The sequence below is a fragment of the Solea senegalensis genome, linkage group LG4 (assembly GCF_019176455.1).
Source record: "Solea senegalensis isolate Sse05_10M linkage group LG4, IFAPA_SoseM_1, whole genome shotgun sequence".
Taxonomy (NCBI): Eukaryota; Metazoa; Chordata; class Actinopteri; order Pleuronectiformes; family Soleidae; genus Solea; species Solea senegalensis.
The window spans coordinates 20889316-20914152 of NC_058024.1; the positions used below are offsets into that span (position 1 = coordinate 20889316).

The 24837-nt window shown below is 41.9% G+C and overlaps 1 protein-coding gene across 4 annotated transcripts in view; it reads left to right on the forward strand.

The window, feature by feature from the left end:
* asic1b (acid-sensing (proton-gated) ion channel 1b) overlaps positions 1 to 24837 on the forward strand; it is a 140589-nt gene that overhangs the window by 94047 nt on the left and 21705 nt on the right. Inside the window, exon 1 of one of the 4 annotated variants that reach the window (XM_044023921.1) lies at positions 17194 to 17890. The exons of the other annotated variants lie outside the window; for them this stretch is intronic. Coding sequence (XP_043879856.1) covers positions 17273 to 17890 — 618 coding nt within the window. The 5' untranslated portion in view covers positions 17194 to 17272. Of the gene's footprint in view, positions 1 to 17193; positions 17891 to 24837 lie in introns of those variants that run through there. 4 annotated transcript variants of the gene reach the window in all.

The following is a 24837-nucleotide window of genomic DNA, read 5'->3' on the forward strand; positions in this document are numbered from 1 at the left end:
CGCGAGCTACAGAACGCAGCATCCTGTCAACCCAAACAGAGCAAAAACAAAACAAGAGTGCCATTGTGAATCGAAAGTGTGGAAGTGCGACGAAAATGTTGCATCGTACAGTGACGGATGGTTTGACCAAGGTGCTACTTATCAAAGTCAGTCGCTTTATTTGCATAATATACGGTGTGGAAGCGAGGGAAGGAAATTAATGATTCTGCAGTGAAACTGGCTCAAATGTTGCAGTGATGGTGATACAGAACAAAGGGAACTTCAGCTGAAGGTTTAATATAAGGTCCTTCCACAGAGTTCCTTTATCTGGAGGAAACTCTTTTCTGCCGAGTTTACAAATTCACCTTTACGCTGAGGTAATGAGGGCAAACTGCACGATAATACAAACAGACAGGATGACTAATTATTAGCACTGAAAGAACTAAAATATTATATCTACTTTGACAGCACATTATAGAGCTTATTTTTCTTTTTTTCTTTTTTTTTTTTCTCAGGTCTCCCGTCAGTTTCTCTCCCAGGTATTTAAATCGCAGCCTGCCCAGTAAAGTAGACAATCAGCATCACAGATGGAAAAGGACACTGTCCTTAATATGAAAACGGGGCTGGCTGTCGTCCTCTGTTGATAAGCTTTTGTTGTGGCTGCAGTGCAGTCTGCCATTTCATTGCGGTGAGAGAGAGGCAATGATCCGGCTGTACTCAGTGACAGACGCTCCTGCCACGGTGCAGTTTAAAAGTCATTCCGGCTTTCATAAAGTCAGATTTACATGGGACACATTGTGCTGTACATTAAGCTGTGATATGTTCTCACATTCAAATCAGCACTGAACGCCAATTCACTTTCAAAACAATCACGCCGTTTTAACGGCTTGTACATTCTGAACGCGATGTCAAACGGTTTCTTTACATTTATACACTACTTTATGTCTTCACCCTTCAGTCTGCTCAAAACTGAATTTGAGCACTGAACCTCGTTTCTTATTGTTTTATCCACTCTCGTGTTTTATTTTCTTCATTTGTCCATTCTTCTATTTCATTTTCTTTCAACCTCATCTAGACACCCTTGTGCTTATTTATAGTTACTCTCTTACTATTTATTTATTTATGTTGAGCAGTTTTTGGGTCATTTTTTGTTGATTGTTGAGTTCTATGACAGTGTTTCTTCTTTTGTATTACATTTTTATTGTATTGTATCTGCCATGTTTACATTTTAATATTAAGAGTTAGATTACTTTGTATGAAAAGTACTACGTAAATAAAGTTTGGTTGCTTGGTTGCATCAGTTAAATTAAAGATAAAAAAAACAAGCAGCAGGTGTTTCTTGCATTAGTATGCCTGTCGGTTAGTACCTGATCAGTACTTGAGTCCATTTATAGAATCCTATCATTAATTAATTAGATTAACTCTCAGCATGAAAGTTTGATGAAGTATTCAGTTACTTGATTATAATCTAAATAACTGTGGGTGTTGCTGCCAAAAAGTACTTAGCAAATGATCCGTTTGCAGAGAGCTCGGCACAGGCTGGTGTCAGCTGTAGCATGAGCATGTCATTCTGTTTGGAGTGAAATGATGAGTGTGTGATTTCATGTTCCTCCAATGACGCTAAAGACCTGATTAACACAAGTGACAGGTAATCTTTTTTGTGTCTGGTCCAATGGGACTAATTACAGTCATAATCCCTCAGCACCTGAACCTCCATCCACGCCTCAGTTGTAAACTGTTTGTCAGTTTGTTTCCAGAGCAACACGGAACAGTTTTCTGTGTTGCCTTGAGAATGTCCACAAACGCTTTGATAAGGAGCTATTAAAGGAAAACCTGCTACTTAACTGTAGCTTAGAAACAGCTACTTTCAATGCCGCGTGTGTGTGTGTGTGTGTGGGCAGGCGTGCAGACATGTTACGTTGTATATGAAACATATCATGTAACATCTCATCGGTGTATTTTTCGGGAAAGATGAAGAATGTCCTTGAACATTTTGAAATGCATTGCTTTTTAGTGTAGTGGACTGATGTCGTGCTATTTGAAGATAGTGCCTGTTCATGCACAGTTGCCCCGCCCCGCTTGTGTTTTATCAAGATTAATAATTGCAAGGGAGAAACTCAAGACCATTACGTGGTGGTTTACTGCTTTTGAAACGGCACAGGGCGCACTGATTGAGTTTTTATTCTAACAACATAAGGACAACTTATTAACGGTTTCAAACTAATCGATTGTCCCCGTTGTGAGCATCAGGCTGAACTAACGACAGCCACAACTACTCTGGCCCTCGTCTAATGTATGTTCACCTGCCTTTAACTCCTGCTCTCCTCCACAATAAGAGCGCACGCTCAGCAGCTCGACCTGGCCTTATGTCAACATCGTGTCGGCTTATGCTGAGCTGATTTTGTGGCCCCCGCTGGCTTCACAGGCAGTATCGTCTTAATGCCACGGTCCTCACAGTCATACCTTTCATCCCTATTTATCTGTATCCACACTCGTCTCACTAGTAGTTTCTTGTTATAGCAGAAAATGTACTCTCCTAACTATTCAATATTCAAATATGTTCAAAACATTCCTGTCCTCGACACGGCCTCATTGACCCTGGTGAAGCTACACATAAATGTTTTACATGCCTGTCAACAACTTGCCAAACTGTGCAAAGTTAAGAAATGTTGATACCTTAATGACCTGTTCATTGATTCCAATAAGTGGTCAAACAAAACTTTGCAACCCCTTCAATTTTTCTATTCAATCACTCACTGTGTAAGAGTATCTGTAAGTAATAATAATATTTTAATAGCACCTTTGATTGCAGGTTTTAATTCCCCCATTAGAAAATCATTTCCAATCACCAAGAGACTATATGGCAACTAACTACCACTTTGGGCATCGCAGATGGGGCTTGATTATATTGGCTAATCCTCTAAAGAGCTTTTGTGTCTCACTGCTCATTTTGTAATGATGAAAATCTATTGAGTGTATTCATTTTGTGTAATGTGGCAATTTGCAATGTCACTGGTTCCCATGTGGAGAATGTGTTTGTTGTGTCTCCCAAACAGCCGCTCGTGGTCCTGTTGGTGGCAAAAAAAAACAAAATATGTGAGCAGATTCATTGCTTCCTGTTTACTGGGGTTTTTTTTGGGTCTTGTTTTTTTTTTTTTATGGTTGACTGAGTTTGTGTGTGCCTGCATGTGTGGGACTGTCTCTTGCTTGAAGTCGGGTCAATACTGGTGAAGCTCAGCTAACACCCGGCGGATACACAGTTCAGGTTGCAGCAATTCTGTCTCGGAGCAGAAAGTGAGCCGTTCTCGGAAAAGTGATCTAACCCTCTGCTTCCTCCTCCATTCCCAGCCTTTTAGATGCCACTTTCCTTTTTTCCAAGCTCAGCATTGTCAACAGAATTGGCAAGTGGCTCTGGTTACGCCCTTCTCCCTGCTCATCAAGAGCATCCTTTTCTATACCCCGGGCTCAGGGTGCAACCGAGAGACAGGCAGACAAACGTAGGGGAAATATTACAATTTCAGAGAAAGGAAAATGAAATGCCAGAGTTTTCCGTCACAATCTGATTTCATTATTTGTCACAGTGCTGGGTTTCTCTTAAACAGCCCCTTGGGTAGAGATTGTATCAGTAAAATTGCAATGTAATTATCTTGAAGCATGTGGCATGATAAATTACATGTCCATAAATTGTCTTTAAAAACAGAGCACAGCAAATGAGAGCATCACTACAGAGTAAATCATAACAAAAAAAAAACAAAGACCAACTGATTATAGCACTGACAGCATTGGGTGTGCGCTAAACTCGGTTTCAGAAGCTTGAGGAGCAACAGTTACTCAACACCTTATGCAGTTAGGCTAATTAAACTGTCACTCATTCGAATGAAAATTGATTTTTGTGCCTCAGTTTGTAATATGTAATTATTTTGTGATTTATTTTATTTGTCAGTGTACAAGTTAAATGCAGTCTGGAGCTTGATCGATGTTCAGCTCTTACTGTTTCATTAGTGGCTTTGAAATCGCGGCGACTCCAGCACAACAACAAACAACACACAGGCTTAATTGATGCGCGTGCACTTGTGCAGAACACGCGGCCTCATCGGTGCACGCGGTGTTTACTGGAGTGTTGTTGGTTTACAGTAATTGTTTCTTTGTGCGCTGAAAATGATGGATTTCAAAGTTCATGTGGTGGAAATTGGTTTGATGAAGGAAAAAGTGTAGGCTCAGTCAGAAAATGGTCATTATGGTCTCGACATTTGAAATCCTCCACTCTTGAGAGCGGACGGCGCAAGACCATTAAATATTTATGGTGGCACTGAAATTCAAATCCCTGTCACTAACTTTCTCTCACTATTTTCACATCAGAGGTTCAGAAGCCTTCTTCTGGTTGTATTTCATTGCAATCCCGAATGCCGATTCTAATCAAGGTTAAATTAGATTTAAACTTAAATTGTTAATTAATTAAAGTGTAATTATATATTACAATAATAAATTTTTCTTCTTTTTAATTTCTCACGTAAAAAACATCTAAAGATCTGTTTAGTTTAGCCTCCGCACTGATCTACTTTCTTCTTTTTATTGTAGTTTAAGGCTTTCCAGCATAGCATGTTCCAGTTTTATATCAAAGAGTGATCACAAGGGGGCAGTGTTTTACAATCCTTTTAGAACACACACTGGCTTTCAGTGAGCTTTTGGCACTGAGGTGCTGCATGGCATGCTGGTTTTTTTTTCTTCTTCTTCTTCTTTTCTTCTTTTCTTTTTCTCTTTGTTTGTAAGAGATAACTCAGAAATCTCTAAAACAAAAAGGTAATCTTCAATATAACATCAGACATGCAGTGGCTGTTACAGAGATACAGCTTCCCAATGACCTCTCCTACAAAAGCAGTCTGCATGTCCCTTGAAATGGTAAAAGCTTTGATTCAAAAGTTGCTTTTCCTGCAGTGGGAACAACAGCTAGACACACCCCCATCCCACCCAAAAAAAAAAAGGAAAAAAAGAATGTCATATCAAAAAAAAGAGTCTAGATGTGTCAGAATAAGTGAAGCATATCAGAGATGGGGAGAACTTTGTGACTGCATTGGCCCTGAAGTTGAATTCCAATTCTCCTGTAAAATGTTTTGTTTTTTTAGTAAACATTGGTGAAAGAGGGGGATACGTCGCTATATTTAATGTTGTTAATAGTTTACTCAACACAAGTGATGGCCTGATGTCTTTCCTTTTTAAATGAGACTCTACAATTCGTCTATGTAAAAACTCCTGGACGTACCCACTGGAATTGCTTCTCCTCAAGCATGCCCATCATGTTTTGTGTGTATCAAGTGTAATTCTCTGTGTGCAAGGGGGTATCACATTTCTGCCGAGTGCAGCTTGAAAATGTCTTATAGAAGCAGAGCTGCTGCCAGTGAAACCACAGCAGTTGCATATTTTTTAAAATAAGTATTCAATTCTATCCGTGTGCTGTGGGGATTCGAAAAGAAAACCTCAATAGTAAAAATTAAACATTAGCTGAGGGTTGTTTGTTGTGGTGGTTGGCCTTGGCAGAAGCTCATCCTTCACTCGTTCTCTCTCTCTCTATACTTTCTCTCTGTCAGTTTGACATTCATTTGATCCCCAGAAAAAAGGGTGGGACCCTTTTTTAATCAAATCCCACATCAGTCTTCTTTGAAATCTCATGACAGCAGGTGCAGCAGCAGCTTTCACCCCTTGTTTAAATGTGTCAATAAAGACTGCGTCATTTCAAGTTTCCAGCAGACTTTTAGTTGCAGTTACAGAACAATCTCATTACACAAAGTTTCATTATTGCTCCTTGACCGAGATAAATGACGCTTAATGGTGTGAAAATGAGGGACACTGCAATTCTGTTGGAATGAATATAAATGATTAAGACACATGACACGAGTGTCCTAACCTGGGCCACTAGCCACCTGCTAGTTGCTAATTAGGCCGATGAGAGTGGCTTAATGGCTTCCTAAGAGGAGTGTCCTTCAAGTCAAATCTGGGAAAACTTTTTTTCTAACAATAAGAGGGGGCGCTGTGTGTTTACTCTGTATGTGTCTATGTGTCCTCATGCCTTGGATGTGTGTATGTGAGCATTCATGTGCAGAAGGACATTAAAATGACTATAAATGTGTCTTTTCTTTAGGTGTGTGTGTGTTTGGGCATGTCCAGACTACAAAGAGTATGTAAGAGACAAAAAGATTAAAACAAGGGGTCAAACTTGTGTCCTTTCAAAGTGAACCCCAGGAATTAGGATGGGGGGGCGAGGCCACTGGTCCCAAAAATAAACTCAATTTGAACATGATTTTCACTTGATTTATAACATCAGCTAACATTTGCCTGAGGAGTTAATGGTCTCAGTCATTAGTGTGAGCTCTTCCTCGGGAGAACATTTTGTCAGGTTTGTAAATTATGTTCCCGTTTAGAAGAACATGGATGATCGAGCATGACACATATCAGTACGAGTGGACACCGGCGTGATTGACGAATGGTGTTGTCCAATAAGTGCCTGTGAACAGCAGTTCTGCGCCTTCGGTGTCTGGGGTCGACTCTGTAACATCCATTTTCACAAAAGTGACGTATTGATTATCGGCCAAAAGTCATGCTGAACTCAAAGGTGCACAAATCAATGTTTGATGACAACCTGCTGTTCCAGTTCTACTGTACTGGACCTTTCACTGTGTGGATTCTGGAGGTAAACATGAGGTTTCAGCTTCCTGAAGTTTGTGAAACACTGTTCTTGGAGAATTTGGTTTTAATACATTCTCCATAGAACATAGAGTTGATCATGTGCCATGTGAAATCTATTCTAAAGTTCTGTGTTTGTTCTGCGTCCCTTACAAAACTGTCCCAGCTTTCTGTCTTTAATCACGAATGTCCTCCAAAAAGGTTTTAGAGCTGGACAAAGAGATAAGGTCACAATCAGATCTCAGTGTTGACACTTATTACTGGATGTAAATTTAATCTGTGTAATATTGTATCAGGTGTTAATGGAGTCTGTGTGACACGCTGACACACTAATGAGCTCAAAACTGTGAACACACACACCTGCACTGAGCTAATGTTAGTGTGAGGTCCATCGATTTATTAGTCTTTGTTTCACCCCAGGATCTCTGAGTCAATCTCTACAGGTCTTGTGCTGCTGCCTTGGGTCAATTTTAGAGGAAGCACTGATTATATTATTCACCACCACAACCAGAGATGCACAGCTGATGCAAATCTCAACACAAAAATCGAGATTGAGTGAAAGAATAATGGACATCAGCGGGGAGGTGTGCCTTCTTAATTCAAACCTCCACCTCCCCGTGCACAGCTTTATATCAGGATGTTGTTGTTCAGCCAGCTTTAGACCTGCAACTATTAGGGGGACAAAAGCAAATAAATCATGTTGACAATTAGCAGACCCACAAAAACACACACACACACACACCTGCATGCTTACCATACATTGACACTCTCATGGGAGATACTGTCTCTCTCCAGAGGAACCATTAAACTTCAAAATAAAAGATCCGTTTAGACGGCTGTCTGATATTCCTGTGTGGGTGCCTACATGTATGAGTGTGAGACTTGTTGACGCGTTGGACTGCTGTTGACCTCCCTCCTGTCCTTAGATGTGCTCTCCCTGCAGGTCTGACATCCATCCTGACAAGGAGAATAAACACAGAATTTGGACATACATAAATGTAGAGGGCACAGCCTGAATGAATGCAATGCCTCCAGGCAAGACATTTTATTTTTTTTATTTTTTTTGTTTCTTTTCTTTTCATCTGTCAGAAAACGCTGTTTTGTAACAGCTGGGATGTTAAACTGGGTGCTCCAGGTGGAATTATTTTCATTCAACAGAAATTGAAGATAAAATAATTCTACTTGTTTTTTTTTTTTATATAACTCAACAATCACTTGATTGTATGAATGGTTGTTTTTTACTACCCCAGAATGAGCCTTTTATATTCATATCAGAAGCCAGATCAGCTCCTGGAGGGCTACCATTTTCAACCACCTTTATTTTTATAATGACTAATAAATGAGAGACTAAACATCGTTTGAGTTGTGATGCCAACTGAAGGCTACATAGAACAATTGCCTCCCTGCATGGAGTTTGCATGTTCTCCCCGTGTGTGGGTGGGGTTTTCTTCCAAATTGGACCATAGGTGTGAGAGTGAATGGTTGTTTGTCTCTATGTGTCTCTGTGATGCACTGTCCAGGCTGGGATTGGCACCACGGCTACCCCCCCGACCCTCATGTGGAGGATAAAGTGATAAAGTGGTACAAGATGAATGGATGGATGAATGCTACATAGGTTCTCCTAACACACCTAACACATGGGAAAGGCCCTTCCCTTCCACATGTGTTGAACCGAACCTAAGTTGAGGGATATTCACCTGCAACATGCAACTTCACCAATAAATGTTGCTAAAAAACATGTATGCACTGTGCCTTTAAATGAATAGGAAGTGATAAGATGTCTTCTGAGGATCTCTGATTAATAGGTTCTGGATTGTACTTTGTACTCTGCGCAGAGCTTTAAAAGTAGAATTTTATGATATAACTTGGCTCTCAGAAAGAGGTTTTTAAACTGACCATATTGAGGGGATATATATTTATACAGAGCCCAGGGTGTAAGCAAACAGCAGCTGCTCACTGTGTGGAGCAAGAAATCAAGTGATCTTTAGATATATTTAGATGTCTAAACAACGTTGAGCTGTGGAGTTTTGTGTGGTGTTATTTTGGGGCTGAAGTTTGCTCCTTTAGTGCATATCTGCCCATCTGTTTGAAGTCCAAAGTTATTAAAGTTCACTATCACCCAATACACTTAGTGCTTCACTTTGAATATGAAAGTGCAAATTAATTAAGGCAACTTTTGTGATTTAACGACCCTCTAAGGCAGAGGTGTCAAACTGATGGCCCGCGGGCCACATGCGCCCTATCCCCCACCAGTTCATTTCATGTGGCCCGCCACTTAATATCAAGTTATAATGAGTTATTTCTGTATGATTTTTGTATATTGTGAATTATGACACTTGGGCCGGCACTGTATTTATATACATTTGCACATTTGTGTGTCATCATTTAGCATGTCTTTACTGTGCCGTGCAGTCATTCATGCGTCATGGCTAAAAGTGCGTTAGTGACAAAGTTGGAGCATCCATCCCTTTCTGTTTGTGGCAACATGAAAAAGGATATTTAATTGATGTCATTTTCCTCCTTGCTTGAAAGTTAATGAAGAAATTAAAGGAGTATTATAAGCAGTTTTTAGATGAGCTGTTATTTCCCAGGGTGAAGGTGAGAAGACAGAGAGATTGCTAATGAATGAAAGTCCCATTTAATGCAGAATTATGGTGCATTCATCAGTATTTGCAAATACATTTCAGCTGTTGTGTTAACAGCAGATTCACTGTTAGATTAGGGGTAAAACCTACTATTTATTTCATGTGAAGGAGGTGAGAATGACACACAGCAGTTCTCTGTATCAGCTCCAAACACTGTGAGCACCAACTGCAGTGTCGTCTCTCCCAGAATCCTCCATTAAAACATGCACAATAACATAATTTTCATCAGCAGCTTTCATTTGGAAATGTTAATGCATTTTGCGAACACTTAGAAGTGTATCATAATTGCTTTGAGTGATTTACAACACATTTGTGAAATGTTTCAAGGCTTTTTGTCCCAACGAAATGCTTCCTTTCAACCGGGAGTAATTCTGTAATGTAAGGAGTGTTGGGACTCATTTTATTTATTTAGGCTTTTTCACCCAGCCCTAGATGTACCACATGCATCATGATTGTGCCAAACCAGGTGATTCCACAGTGACAACATGCACCCATTTGTTGGCAGAGCAGTGGCTCCTGCTGAGAATGTCGTGACTCCTGGCACTGAGACAAGTGATATCAATCTCCTCTCGCCGCCTCTCCTGGCAAAAGTGCACAAGCGTGATTCCCAAAATGTTGAACTAGCTGTACATTGATTAAATCAACACCGCCATGCGTGTTTGGGTTTTTTTTTTTTTTGTGACAGCCACACAATTGTGAGCACTTGTGCAAGACACACACCTCCACAACTAATAAAACAAATGGAAGCATTTTGTTTTACAAGAATGATTCATTTGTAAATGTCAGGCAGAAAGGGACCATTTATTTCACAAAGGGCCATTCATTCATTTCTCCGTGAGTGGTAAATAGGAGGCATCAGGCCTGTGGGGACTGTGAGGCTGTTTGCTGTAGCTAGCAGCCGTACGCTGAAAGTCATTCATCAAAACCATTTCCCCTTTCCCCAAACTCTCTCCAGCCCAGCTGTCACGATGCTGCTGAGATTAATTAGTTGTGTCATCCTATATTTCCCCCCCGTTCAGGCAAAGATGCTCTTATTGCCCCATAGCCTGTAAATATAAACCTGCTCCTTCCAGCCTCACTACTTATATAGAAAGACTCCAGAATCCATTTTCAGATTAATGCATTCATGTATCACAGGTGGCTATTCATGGTAGTGCCGCCACACTCGCTCCTTTCACGACCTGAAAAAAAAAAAATAAAATCCATCTGATAGAGAGCACAGCGGTGTTTGTGTAACAGAGCTTGGTGTCCATGGAAATATTATATCACGCTGAATAATTCATTTTAATTAATAATAACACTTTTATACTCTGGATTGTCAGGGCACTGCTTCCTGTGCTAGTTTGTAAGCAGCTCAAAGAGTTCACACTGGGCCTCAAACAGCTGCTCTAATGTAAATGTATAGCTCTAAATGATGTCTCTAAGACCCACTGCAATTTAAATGTATTTGATGGTTTTACATTTTGCCAAAGCTGTTCGACAGAAGAAGGGAACTCGCTGTACTGACATTGTTTTCTTACCAATGTCAGTTTAGCAAAAATCCAATTCTACATAATACTTTCAATGTGTTTTTTGGCCAAAGAAAGAAATAAAGAAAGGGAGAACAGATACAGTATAACATTGAAATTAAATAATGCACTTGGATGCATTGCCACTGTGTTTAGTTTTATTGTTTCACGGCAGTTCAGCACACATTATCCTTTCATAACATGTAATTATGCTGTATGCTGTGCTGCATAATTGTACCACTTCATTACATCAACCTGTTCTCATTCACAACACGGACTCTACGGCGCTCAAAGCATCCGATCCAATTCTAATGGTCCTAAAAACCAAGGCTATATTTTCACAGCAGAATGTGACTCTCGTATACTTTTCGTGCACAGGGTTAGAGCTTCTGACGACGTCACGCGGTATTCGGCTTTGTCTCACGAGCAGCCCGCGGGGCTCTGTGTTCACAGGCTTACAGCACTTGCAGCTCTTGAACTGCTGCCACTGACTCTCATCCCACAGTGTCCTTACAGTAGATCAGCACTTACAGTATCTGACGCAGTGCCTAATTCATTCTTACAGTCCAGGAGATTGAGAGGCGGTGGGAAAAGTGGCTTTTGTGACATTTGTCCCCTTATAGCAGATCATGTACACAATTATCCTCAAAATTGTCTCTGTATATCACCACCTGCTCCTCTGTCAGCCCCCGCAGCCACAGGACCATGACTGCTCCTGCTCCCCATGCCTTTCAGCCCATTTCTCTTCCTTTGCTCTATCCTTCACCTCCTTCCCTCCCTCCCTCCCTCTCCAGTAGGAGTCGGAGAAAGGACTGCAGCATCCTAAATAGGTAGAGAGAATATGGAGGAAAGTAGGAGGTACAGTAAAGAACAAAGGTGTGTGTGTGAGAGAGTATATGAGGGTGATCCACACACTAGGACAAAGGGTGCATGCACTGACTTTCTGCAATCAGAGAGGGGGTTTGTGCCCTTAGCGCCAAGGATAAACTGAGCGAGTAGAGGTGAGGATAGAGGTAGAGCGTGAAAGGCCAGGTAGATTTAAGACACCGTGTGTAGGAGAGCGCTTTCAGAGGGGGAGGTTGGTGGCATTGAGTGCCTGGTGGCATGAAGTTTGACTCGGTTCATGTCAAGGTCCAGGCTGGCGAGCCTCACCCTCAACTGGACCCCGAGTGACAGTTTGATGAACTGCCGAGCACCTCGACACCCCAGAGCACTGGCAAACAGACCTCCTGCCATCAGTGCATGCAGTCGGAGAGACACAGTGATATGGAGTGTGGACCTGTGAGGTTTACACCGCAGCCGCTTTCCGAATGGATTGATTTGTGTAGTAGCTGTGGATTCAATCTCGTGACTCAAATAGCGTCAATTCTATATTGACGCTATACTTCATTTAATTTAAAACATACATATATATATCTATGTATATATATTTATATATATATATATATAGAGAGAGAGAGAGAGAGAGAGAGAGAGGGAGACTATCTTCCATATACCTACAAATTTATCAACATCAACTCCAAAGAAAAGGCCCATGTGTGACCATATAATCAATTCAGCAGTGTCTGCTTTGTTTATACAATAGAAAACAATGTCTTGTTTCCAACACACCAGTGCAATACAGTATATACACCTCAAACCTTGGAAAAAGTTACAACCAGACACTCACAATACAATTACAAATAACTATGTATCTGTTGGGAACCTCTGGAAAACGTTCAGTGTTTATGTTGTCACTTTAGAACAGCATTTAAAACACTTAATAGTGCAGGGGAAGAGATCTCAAACAAACACAAAAAACCCTATTACAACAAATTTGACGATGTTGTACTGTAAAGGTCAGAACTATTCGCCTCGTGATTCTGTGGTGTACATTGTTTTCAAATCCCGTTTAAAACCCAAAGAAAATAGTTTCAGCCGGGAGCACAGCACCCGCTGCATCCCACCTGTCTCGCTGAAGTGACACGATGTGACGTAAAGTGGCAGCTATTAAATTTCTGTGCCTGTCGCTGCCGTTTTTCATTTATCTTGACTTGGCTTTTAAGCATCTAATGCTTCACTGGCCTCGCTGATTAAAATGTAAGTCCTTTTCTCATTTGGAGGAACTGTCAAAGCCTAAAAACAGCCATCTACTGATTACTCTCTTCCACATTAGCTCCTAACGATCAGGCACCTAATACACTGTGGTGTTTAATAGCCTGCGATGGAAATTCAGGACATCAGTTTTGCAACCGATACTGACATTTGTCAATTGATATTGTTTCTGTAATAGCGTCCGTTATTGTTTCATTGTTGTGCCGCTGACAGGTCTGAAGGCGTTCATAGGAAAGACTTTGCATGTGACAGAATCACACTCACACTCGCTGATTGAGCTGTCCGTCACACGAGCCTGTCCCGTGTTTCTGAACATGGTCTCTGTAAAGAAAACGAACACGTGTTCTCAAAAGTGTTCTCTGCGTTGCATTTACTATGCACTCGCCAGCCACTTTATTAGTTACATGTGTCGTGCGTGTTAATGCAAATATCCAATGGTAAAGACACACCAGGTGCTTCTCCTACCACTTTATTGGGTGTCCAGTGTACCTAATAAAGTGGCTGGTGTCTTAACCATATGAGAATTGCGTTGTGTTCCCCTTTATTCAAACTTGAGTCAGTGACAGTTGTAATAGACATAATGTCTCACTTTTATCGGAGAGGAAATCCAGGATGTATTAACAGACCCATCAAACGGACTCAGACTGAGGTATTCAGAGACTAAAGATACGACTCCTAACAAATTCACTTGTTTGCTATGATAATGGGTTCATTAGTGAAACTCTTAAACTGCAGTTTCAGATCAGCGTGCATTTGTTATTTGGTTGTTGTTACACTTGCTGTGGGTTTCCCTGTCAAGCAACTACATCATTATCCCTTCACCCAGAAGGATTAGTGTGTTGCACAGAGCTTCTCCTCCATTATCTCCCTCTCTCTCGCGCTCTCTTTCGATGAGTTGGCTGAGGGTTGAACAAATGCTGTCAAATACCAGAAGAGTTGTTGGGATCCATCTCAGATGAATTCTAGTTCAATGTGTCTTTTTAAGTCAGGCTTCCTCCATCAATGCCAAACTGTAGATCAGTTAAAAAGAAATCCTGAAAACGTGCGTAAATCTCCAACATTTAGCAAGGAAATGTCTAAAATCTCAACATTTAACAGAGGAGTCTGGTGTATTTAGCGACTAATCGCGAGCCTCATCACAGCCCCTTCTGCCGTATTTCAGTTCAGCGACTGTGTCATGACGCCTGTCATGCGGGAAGTACTTAATATTTAATTAAAGGATTCTAATGATTCAGTTACACCGAAAACAACTGCTTTACAAGTCCCTAGTTTGTGTGTCGTGTGTAAAACAAAGTCACGGCAGTTTCATGCAGCTGTGCTATGATGACTCCGCCCACGTTGAGGAGGTTCTATATTAATGGAAAACCATACCAAACCGTGTCGAGTCGTGCCATGCCGTGCCAAGCGTGCCGGGACTGTGTAGCGGAAAAGTGCCATTAGTGTTATACACTTATATGACTGCATTAAGTCAAAGATGCATGGACTGCTGTGGAAGAACTCTTGAATATTTAATGATGATACTGGTATTCATGATGATGATACCAGTATATATATATACTCTGGTTACTCCACAGCCGTCGTGGGCCAACGATCAACCATTCCTCATGACATTCCCCTGGTGGTTAGATTAAAAAGATGGCATCCCAGGATAGAATGTTGAAATTAATGGTGAGAAATAAAAGATGAGGGGGAATAAAAAGAAAAGGGCTGCTTGATGCCTGTGTTGCATGTTGAGTTTGCACCCTGTCAATGACCTCTAATTGCTGTTCACCTCTATGCAATCTTTTCTTTCATCATACTGGAGTTAAAAAGGACAAAACTAAAGGTCAGTGTTTTAGCAGAATCATTAATTACCTAGCTCTGAGTGTGTATGTGTGGTTGCACAGTGGCGTCAGTCGGAACTGACCAAATCAAACACTCTTCAATTAAATATGAATTTGGAGTTTGCGTGTTCTCTCCATGTCCATGTGGGTTTTATTTGGGGTTTAATTTAGGTGTGAATATGTATCTAGTGTATCTAGTTGCTTCGATGTATGTTGGCTCATCTGTGGCATTTCAGCAACAGGTCTCTCTGGATCCAGGTTTTGTTTTTTGTTTTCGTTCTGGGCTGCTGCAGAAACATCCTAATGCAATATGGAGAAGGCCCCATCCTTCTAAGGTAAAATAATTATATTCCAGTGATACATAACCCCGACTCTCGCCCAATGACAACTGGGAATATCTCCAGCTCCCCCACGAGCCTCAAAGTGTGGTGTAGAACATGAATTAATGGATATCCCATGTGTGCCAAATCAATCTTCCCAAACACGCTCAGCACTGTCAAAAATATGCTCTTGGTCATTACTGCAAATTCAAAGGTTCACAAAATTCTAAAAATATTTACTTCGCCACACAAACCAATCCATTAATTGCAGTTTTAATTGGAATGAAGTGAAGTTGTTGCAAATCCCCAGTTGCCCTCTTTTCCTATTCAGAAGTGTTGGTTTAATTTTTTTACATTCATCACATTTTATAATGCCTGTACTGATTTTCCATTAACGAAGGATCGTTGCCAATAACTTGGCTGTGCTCAGTTTACCATTTAAAGTGGTATGCCATACCCGTATGCTTTTTTTTTTCTTGGCTGCTCATATTTTCAGCCCTCTTTTGCGAGGCAGCGTGTTTTCCAGATTGCAGGAATTCCCCATAAACCTGGATTTGTGCCTTACAAATAAGACAGACATAACACAAACTGGACCAAACATCAATCATTTTTTCATCATGATTTCCTTTATGTTTTCCTCTCAGTCAAGCAGTAAACAACACAAAGACATTGTACCCAAACGTAGGAGCAGAGAGCGGGAAAACAGGCCTGCATAGTGTTGCTGTTACTTTGACTGGAACACTGAGTAAAGATGACCAACCATGCATAAACCACAAAGAGAGTTTGCTCTGTCCACACTATGCTTTGTCAGTGGTGGTCGCACAACTGGGACACACAGCGGGATCTAAAACCCAATTAGTCTGTTCGGGACTTCAGGAGATGCTTTAGACACACGACAACATCCATTTCCCGGAGGCGTCGTGACCTTTTTTGTTTTCCCCATGACGTTTCACGTCTTCTGCTGAAACGCCTGAGAGCGCTGACAGTCGCGAATGTCAACCACTTTGCTTACACCTGGGTGTCACCTTTTCCCACCCCTCGGACTTTGAACCTGACGTGTTTAAACTTCCACCGGTGGCCTCGGTAATGAAGGAGACCGCAGTCGCTGAACTTCTATAGGATAATGCAGTGTTCAATTTTATGTCTCCCACTTTATTTTGAGGCTACCTCAGCTTACAGCAGGGTGAATGTCACCTCTGTCAAAGCCTGAGCAGGTCTGCACGGCCTGTGTTGGCACTATGGAACCTCAGATTTCGGGGCTGTGCCACAAAAACATTCTACTTTACGGCATAAGTCTCTCTCTCTCTCACACACACCTTGCTTGAACGAGGACGCAAATGACAAAGGGCATGTTTCCACCAGCGCGACTCTACTCGCCTCGGCATGGCACGGTTATTTTGCTTTTCGTTTAGCTATTTCGCACCTGGTACCTGGTACTTTTTTTAGGCGATGTTCCAAAAAAATAAAACTATGTAATCATATTTGTATAAAATGCATATAACATAGACTACTGTACCTATATATGGTCTCAAGACACGACTGTCATGGCATTCTTCTTGATTCAGAAGTCATTGATATTGTTGGCTTGTCCACAAACAAATGCATGTTACCTCAAACTATAACACTTACCAACTGTGGGGAAACTGAGAGCAAATCCTACATTGTGTGACTTTAAGTCAGACTATAGTGTGTGTGTGAGTGAGTGAGAGAGAGAGAGAGAGAGAGAGAGAGAGAGAGAGAAGACAATTTAGGCAATTGCTGTGGAAATTGTGCGTTTGTCTGTGCGCCTTATGGCAGAAGGTGGATTTGGGAAGATGAAATTGAAAAGTGAGTCTGGAAATGAAATATGACTGAGGGATTGAGTCTCTGGGTTTGTTGTGGCAGCTTTGCAAACACTAACTGTTTGTAATTGTGATGAAACAATCCCCTGGACTCAAGTTCACTCACTAAATCACCCCGAGGAACTTCCCTCTCCCCCAGGACGAGCCGAAGCAGCGCTGTGCGACTGAAAATCCTCCACACCATCACCGCAACAAGCTGCTGCTCGGAGCCGGAGGATCGAGCAGAGCTGCGTGCGCTCCTGTCTCTCTCTCTCTCTCGCGCACACACACACACACACACAGAGACGAACAGCAGCCATCTGAAAGCGCAGAGGCGAGTTTCGGCTCAGTCACTGTGACCACAGCGGGACCGATGCTGAAAGCGCGCAGCTGCGTTCCTCCAAAATGTGCCAGAGAGACGCATCTGGATCGAAACCGAGACCGGGCTCCCTCGCCGAAGACGGGAAGCTCTTTTTGAAACACACCACCTTGCACGGCTTGAGGCACATCTTCCTCAGCGGCTCCTACCCACGGAGAGTTGCGTGGTTGCTGGCTTTCCTGGCAGCCTTGGCTCTGCTCTTCACCTGGTCCTCAAACCGAGTCCGGTACCTGCTCTCCTCGCCCGTCTACACCAAGGCGCACATGGTTTACGCCAAACGACTAGTTTTCCCCGCTGTCACCATCTGCAACCAGAACCTTCTGCTCCCGCGGCGCATGAAGAAGACGGACATCTTCAGCGCCGGGAGGTGGTTGGGACTTTTGGGCAGGAACTGGCAGGTGTCCCCGGCTGCGAGAGAGGCGCTCACGCCAATGAGGGGCCAAGATGGTGGGAGCGCAGCGATGGGCGAGCCGCCCTGGTCTCCTCTGTCTCGGATTTTGGACTTCAACCACTTTCTCCCTCCTCCCCGGGAATCCCAGCCGTCCATGCTGCAGCTGCTGGACCGGCTGGGACACCAGCTGGAGGAGATGCTGTTGTACTGTCGGTACCAGGGAGAACTGTGCGGGCCGCGCAATTTCAGCACCGTGAGTGTGGACAAAGTTCAGTTATCCCCTTTTTTTATTATGACTCCCCCTCCCAACAGGTTGATGCAGCTTTTTAGAAATTAATGCAGCTTTTTCAATGACTAGTCTGAGGCAGAAGGTGAACTGACTCCGACTGTCTGTTAGTGTCTTGTAGATAAGTAAATCTTCCTTGACCACATGCAAAGAGCAGGCTGTGTGCGTTCGTCGCTCTGCACTGTTGCTTGGTAATGTGCCTCAGTAGCCACATAAAGAGCTCTGTTTATGCAACAGTCATATTTCAGATTGACTCCTGCTGTGTGTGTATGTATGTAACAGTACTGGGTTTCAGCCTCAGCAATGATGCTTTAATACTCATGGAATGGTCCTAAACCCACAGACGTGAACACTGTTCAGTGTGATTTTCACATCATCGATTTTAAAAACTGGAGTGTGATTGTTTTTTCATCACTTCTAAGTAGGGCTTAACAAGTTTGCCAAAACGGCACGATTTGAACAGTAAAGGCTGCGATATATTTCTTAAAAATGTGATACATCACATTTATTTTCTCCATCACTCACATTTCCGTTGTGTCATGTCATGTATTAATGCTCCATCTACTACACAGTGGATGTTGACCTATATTGCAAGTCAGATCTCGCTCACAATCACACACGTGTGTGTGTGTGTGTGAGAAATCTCAATAACATATTTACCCTAAATCTTCCCTCACTCTCTCTTATTCTTTCATGAAGCCTTTTCTCACGGAACATGTGCTCAATTGGGTTTGTACATTCCACACCCACCTTGATCAAACGTTAAATCATTTTGATTGGATAAGATTGCAAAATGCAGCAGGGTTTAGAGTTCACCATATGGTGTAAAGCGGCCTGTTCTCTGTCGTCCATCACTGCTGGATCGATCCGTGTACAATCCCGTGCTCACAAGAGACCAATCTGCCCCTAATGAAGACTTTTGATTCATTTAGCAACGCTTTAAAAGTGTCACTGACAGTTGGCGCTGGCCTCAGTGGTAAGCTCTAGCCCCATTGATTGCACTTCATCATTGCAAGGAGAAAAATGTGAAAGCCATTGTTCGTCTCTCCCACCTCATTAGCCAAATCTGTTCTCAGTTAAGTAGATTTCCTCCTGTTGTTTGAAACACAGTTTGGTTGTTTTTTTTTTCCTCCCCATTTCTTCAAAGGATTGATTTGTGTTGTGAGGGAAATTTATATTTCGAAACGGATCGCTTTGGTGGCTGCCCTTAGTCTTTTTGGCATCAAAACATAGCCCCAAATGTTACACGGAGCCGCTGCTGTTTCTATTTATTCACACGTTAAAATACAATCTGTAAACCCAAAAAACAAGTTATCACAGTCCAACACATTTCTTCTCACCACCCTCCTCAGGAATGATTCATGTTGTGCAGAGTTGTTTTTTTTGACCAAGCAAAAGCAACCTATTTCAGAGATAAACATTTTGCCAAGGTCTGAGTTTTGGGGATATGTGTTACTGCATAGATAATCGATGTGTGGCCTCTGGGCGTGCAAGATGAGCTGTCTGCATGAGTCAGACCAATAGAATCAGTCACACTTGAGAAGTGAGGTGCAGAGGAGGCAGGACGAGCCTGTCCACGTACAATAGGATACATGATCTATTGACGTCTGTGCGGGAACTCCCCAATGTTGCAAAATCCCTCTAGAATTTTGTTCCCCTCCCCTTTGGCCTTTGCAATAATTCCTCCTCTTCACGCAGCTGCCTCATCCCCCTTTATCTGAGCCTTACCAACACACCAGAAGCTCATCGGGCAGGCTTCTCCTTATTCGCTGATCTCAAACATTGATTTCACTTAAGATATCCACCTGAGAACACGCAGTCAGCGCCTGTCCCCATGTTGTATCCTATTGATTGACAGTTTTAATCTTAGTGGGAATCTTAACTGCTGGTGCATTTGCTCTCTGTGTCTTTTTTGTAAGTGACTTTTGGAGAGACACGACGTCTATGCCAAAGAGTGCTATTATACCTTTTCGGAAAGACTCTAGTTCACCCACAGTCTACATACATATAGGTCTGATCAATGAATTGTTTCTCAGTTGAAATCACAATGTGAAGTGCATCACATCATAGGCTGCAAAAAAGGAGGCTCACAGGGGGGGCGCTGGTGCCAATCCCAGCTGACAGAATGTGAAAGGCGGGGTGCACCCTGCACAGGTCACCAGTCCATCACAGGGCGTAATACATACATGTTGGGAACAATTACTATATGTAAGTTCTCATCCTTGCAATCGGATGTAGTGTAGTAATGTTTTGACAGTCAATCACAAGGTACCTCACGATACGATGTGCGATACACGGTCCACGATGCAACGTTTCTATGGTCATGAAAATATTGCAAGACAATCATATTGCGATACATCACGCTATCTGTCTAACTGAAGAAAAAAAAAAAGTTAAACGTGCAGGATTTCTCTATTTATTCGAAACACAGAGAACAAAGTCTATGTAATGACCGTGGATGGGGAATCTCTTAATGTCGCTTTCTCCGCCATCGTCACGCTGTAAACTCCCTCTTCTTCAGCCAGGTAACTTCTTCCTTAAAGACATAGAATGCTTGTATCACACATATATGTTAGTTATGGAGGTCTACTTACATATATGAACTTGTTTTCATGGTTAAAAACCTCCTAATCGCTGCAAACGAGCCGTCAGCCTCGCTGTTTCAGACCAAAACCACACCCCTAGAATGTGGACTGTGTTGTGATTGGCCAGCCAACAAGAGCTTTCCCACTGTCCTGTGATTGGCCAGGTACCTGGAAGTGACGTAATAGATAGGCCAGCTCTCAGATACACAGCTCCCCCTCTGGCACGGTGGATGCTCTGCATCTCAGCAGCTACAACGAGAGTAGTTCTTCTTCTTCTGCGGTTGAATGTACGCAACCGGATGTGCCCGGACTAGTGCCCGCACCAGGAGGCGCTACGGTGGTGAGAGGAGTGGTGAGGATTTTTGATGACGACATCAAATTAAGGAAGTGCCAGGAAAACAATACAACACTATTTTCTCAGCAGTGGCTGAACTGTTTGTTCTGAAACTTTAGGGTTTCATAAACAAGGTAATGATGCAGATACACACACAAATGCAGCGTTAATTGGAGCTTCCGGTCTATGTGGACTTTAAGTTTCACTCATTCATTTAAGCAGCGCCACCATGAGGAGACATCAAGTAGCGACGCCTGGCGAGTGAAACTGGCAGGGACTGTTTACTTTGGCGCGCCTTCATTTGGTAATTAAAATACTGATATTATCGCTGATCATATTGCACGAGGAAGGACGCCAATATATCACAGTATACGAATACTAACGTGAACCTTCAGTTTCAACATCGAGCAGAAAAATGGAATTGTTCAGCCCGACAGAGAAATACAGTATGAAGAATATAGCACTGCTCGATCACGACTCTTATTCATGCACGTGGGTTCAGTGTGTTTCCCAAGGACAAGCCATGTAACAAGATGTTCACTGAGCCACAGCCGCCTGTCACAACTTCACAACTTTATTTGCTTTAACCCACTCGCCAGACATTAAGTTTTACATACACTCCTCCAGGTTTTAAATTCTGCTCCACCACATGAATTTCATCTGCCAACAGTTTCATTATTAGTCTATAAAGTGCGCTGCAGACGTACACATTTTTTAAAAAAGATGGAACTCCCGTGTCTCTTCTTGAAAGGGAAAATCTTTCATTCAGCTTTTTCCTCCAAACACATTAATCTCACACCTGGTCTCAGTCAGGGGCTTTTAAAGATGTTGTTTTTCATTAATGAAGCAGGTGGACAGTAATATATAATACCATTTGATCAATAGTGAACAAAAACATCTTATTTCCAGCCTTTGCACCACTTTTTTTTTTTTGAAATATATTTCATAGAGATAATGCAGTTTGAAATGGTTCCAAGACAGAGCATGAAGCTGATGTGCTGCACGAAGCATTTATAGCTGTCGCTAATTTACAACTCCAGTCCCTAGTAAAAAATACATTATAAAAGCTGTGAATGTGCGACAATGCAACGCAATGGAATACTTTACAGCAGACACCATCACAAAGCACACACAAATATGACAAATATGTTTAGCTAAAATGAGTTCAGCTCTGATAAGAATCTGATCAGATCAGAACTGTCTTTGAGAGGTGTGTGACATAGCTCTCTTTTGTTGAGGCCGATGTTTGTGTCTATGCAAAGCTGTGAAGTGTGTGTGTCTGTGTTTTATTTCGCAGAGTGCCACTTGTAGTCCCCCCTCAAACGGATGAAGCACATTAGCACAAAGTGTGTTTTTTTGTTTTTTCTGTGTATTGTCTTATTTGCTGAACATTAATTAACGGCATTTAACACAATCCTTCATAGGTGTGTGTGTGTGTGTGTGTGTGTGTGTGTGTGTGACTGCAACTGTCGTGACACGTCGCACCTTTGTGCTGAGCTCGAAAATCAATGAGAGGAGGGAAAGTGGGTCTTTAGTGAACTTGAGGGAGCAGCTTGTGCATCTTTGTCACATTGTCATATGAAGGATAGCCGAGGGCCAGACTGTCAGTCTTTGAATTATTTATTCAACACAGAGTCTGTGGCATTTCCACACCCTGCGAGAAAGAAGGAGGGCGCTTTTACTCAAAGCTTGGACTGTTTTAAAAAATGTAATCGCTGCGTTTACAACTTAAGACGACACAGTTGCTTCGCTTTTAAGGGGTCTCATGTGCTCAGCGGTGCATAAAAAAGCAACCTACAAAATTGGGTTTACCTTCTCAGGAAAAGCTGCTTAGAAATCACAAACATTTATTCCGCCATTATATATTTAATCGTGAAGGTTATAGCCAGTTTTGAATGTAGCCGTCACTGTGCAGAGCCATTAAATACTGTCATTACGTCTTAATCTATGCTAGTTTTTAGTTGTCTTTGAATATAACTGAGTTTAGCCACGAGCAACGTCAGTAACACAAGACAACAGAGACCGCTTGGCAGAGAGACAAGAAGAATTATGTCGAAATTAGTGCTCACCTGAAAGCTACAGAACACAGTGAAGATCTCGACTTCCCAAGGTCACCAGCGGCACCCACTGCTGCTGCTCTTCACACACTGCAGGCAGCACAATCCCTGGTTACCACAGCAACTCTGACTAGGCCTCCTGTAGTCAGTCACCACATTATCACCACGTACATGCAGATGGTAGGCAGGGGTGCTGGTGGTTAATATCCAGGGAAGGACTGTACTCACACTTGTACTAATGTATGCACCACACTCTGGCACATGCACAGTGATAAATAGATGCACTCACTTCCACACAATCATAAACAATCTTATCCTGCAAGTGCTTTTTTTTCACTCGCTTTATCCCGCTCCCCTCGATCTCTAAATGTTCAGACTTGCCTCCGGAAAAAAAAATCAGCCCCCCCCCAAAGCTGTAAATAGGCAAAGCTTTTAAAAGAAATTGTCCTGAAAAAATAATTGGCTGGGTTTGTTTGTTTTCTTTAAATAAAAAGCAGCTTGTTTGGCTGATTCACAGCTCGCACAATTGTCGGAGACTAAGAAGCAGTAGACCTTTTCCCCATCATCATCATTATTATTAACATGTTATGTTGATGCAGGTGCTGTCATAATAGTTTGGCTTTTTTTTTATTTAAAGAAAAATATATGATAAACAGTGACCTGATTATTTTTTTATTGATATGTGTCCTGCTTTAGAGTCACTGCACACATACAGGTGATGCAACCACTGTTTTTCCACTTACACGCGTAACAGGTGACATTTCATCTTGTGTTGACTATAAGGCTGTTTTTTTTTTAACATTTCAGTGCTTTTTCATCTTAAAAACCATCAGTGGCGAGCCACCCTAATCCATGCTTCACTCTTTAACTGTCAGGGGTTCAAATTATCCCAACTTTTTCTTGTATGAGAGATGGCTGCAGTGTGTTTGTTTTTTTCCTCTACATCTCTGCATCTGGTGTTTGTGACATTCAAGTAATGTGTCATCAAGTGTTTTTGTCGGATTCATATGTCGCCCTTGCAATAAAAACCTCCCTATGTCTTCCCAAGGTCCTCACACAGCACAGCAAGATATGAGCCTGTAACCTTTTTCGACACCCAGCGGAAAAAAAAGAAAAAGTGCCTATCTTTGTCTTCTTGTGGTTATTTGTACCACTATCTTAAAATGGAGCCTTATCTCCATTGTGTGTTGTGATTACAGAAAAAGACGGGAAGTAAGGCTAAGACTTATTTCAGTTATTACATCTCTGCTCCTCTTTTCATTCCTTCTACACAGAATCGCCCTTTTTCGGTTTCTTTTTTACGACTGTAAGTTAATTGAGAGCTGGATTGCCGTGATGTCGGACATGTGGTCATGCAGCTTGACAACAAAGCAGTGCAACATTTTATTTTGGATCCTGGCCGTGGTTTTCCATTCCCTAATGTCTGTGATTTGATTACACGTCCATTAGTACACTGGCAATCATGTTTTTGCCAATAGGTCACAGCTTCCTGCTGCACATGTCCAGCATCTGCACATGAATGTCACGGATGTAAAGGTGGAGCTGGAGTATGTTGAGCCATAATGATGACGGTGAAGATGATTTGGTTTAAGTCGAATCGAGTCAAAGCCATGGATTTACTGGAATTTTTTTATTTTTTTTTTTAAATAATCTAGTAATTAATCAATAATACTTTTTGTCATCAGTTAACCCAATTGTTTCCATGACTAATCAAATAAATGATTTGTCCACAATGAACTCAGAGGGGCCAAGAAGAAGGAGAAACTATCATGTTTAAAATGAAAATGTGTTGAAATTGCAGATTATGGCAAAGATTTGAGCTGTCGTCAGTCAGTGTTACATGTATCTTAATTTAGATACATGTAACTTATTTTAGATACATGTAACAGCATGTATCTAAAATAGAAAAGAGCCATTGTGAATTTTCTGACAGATTTG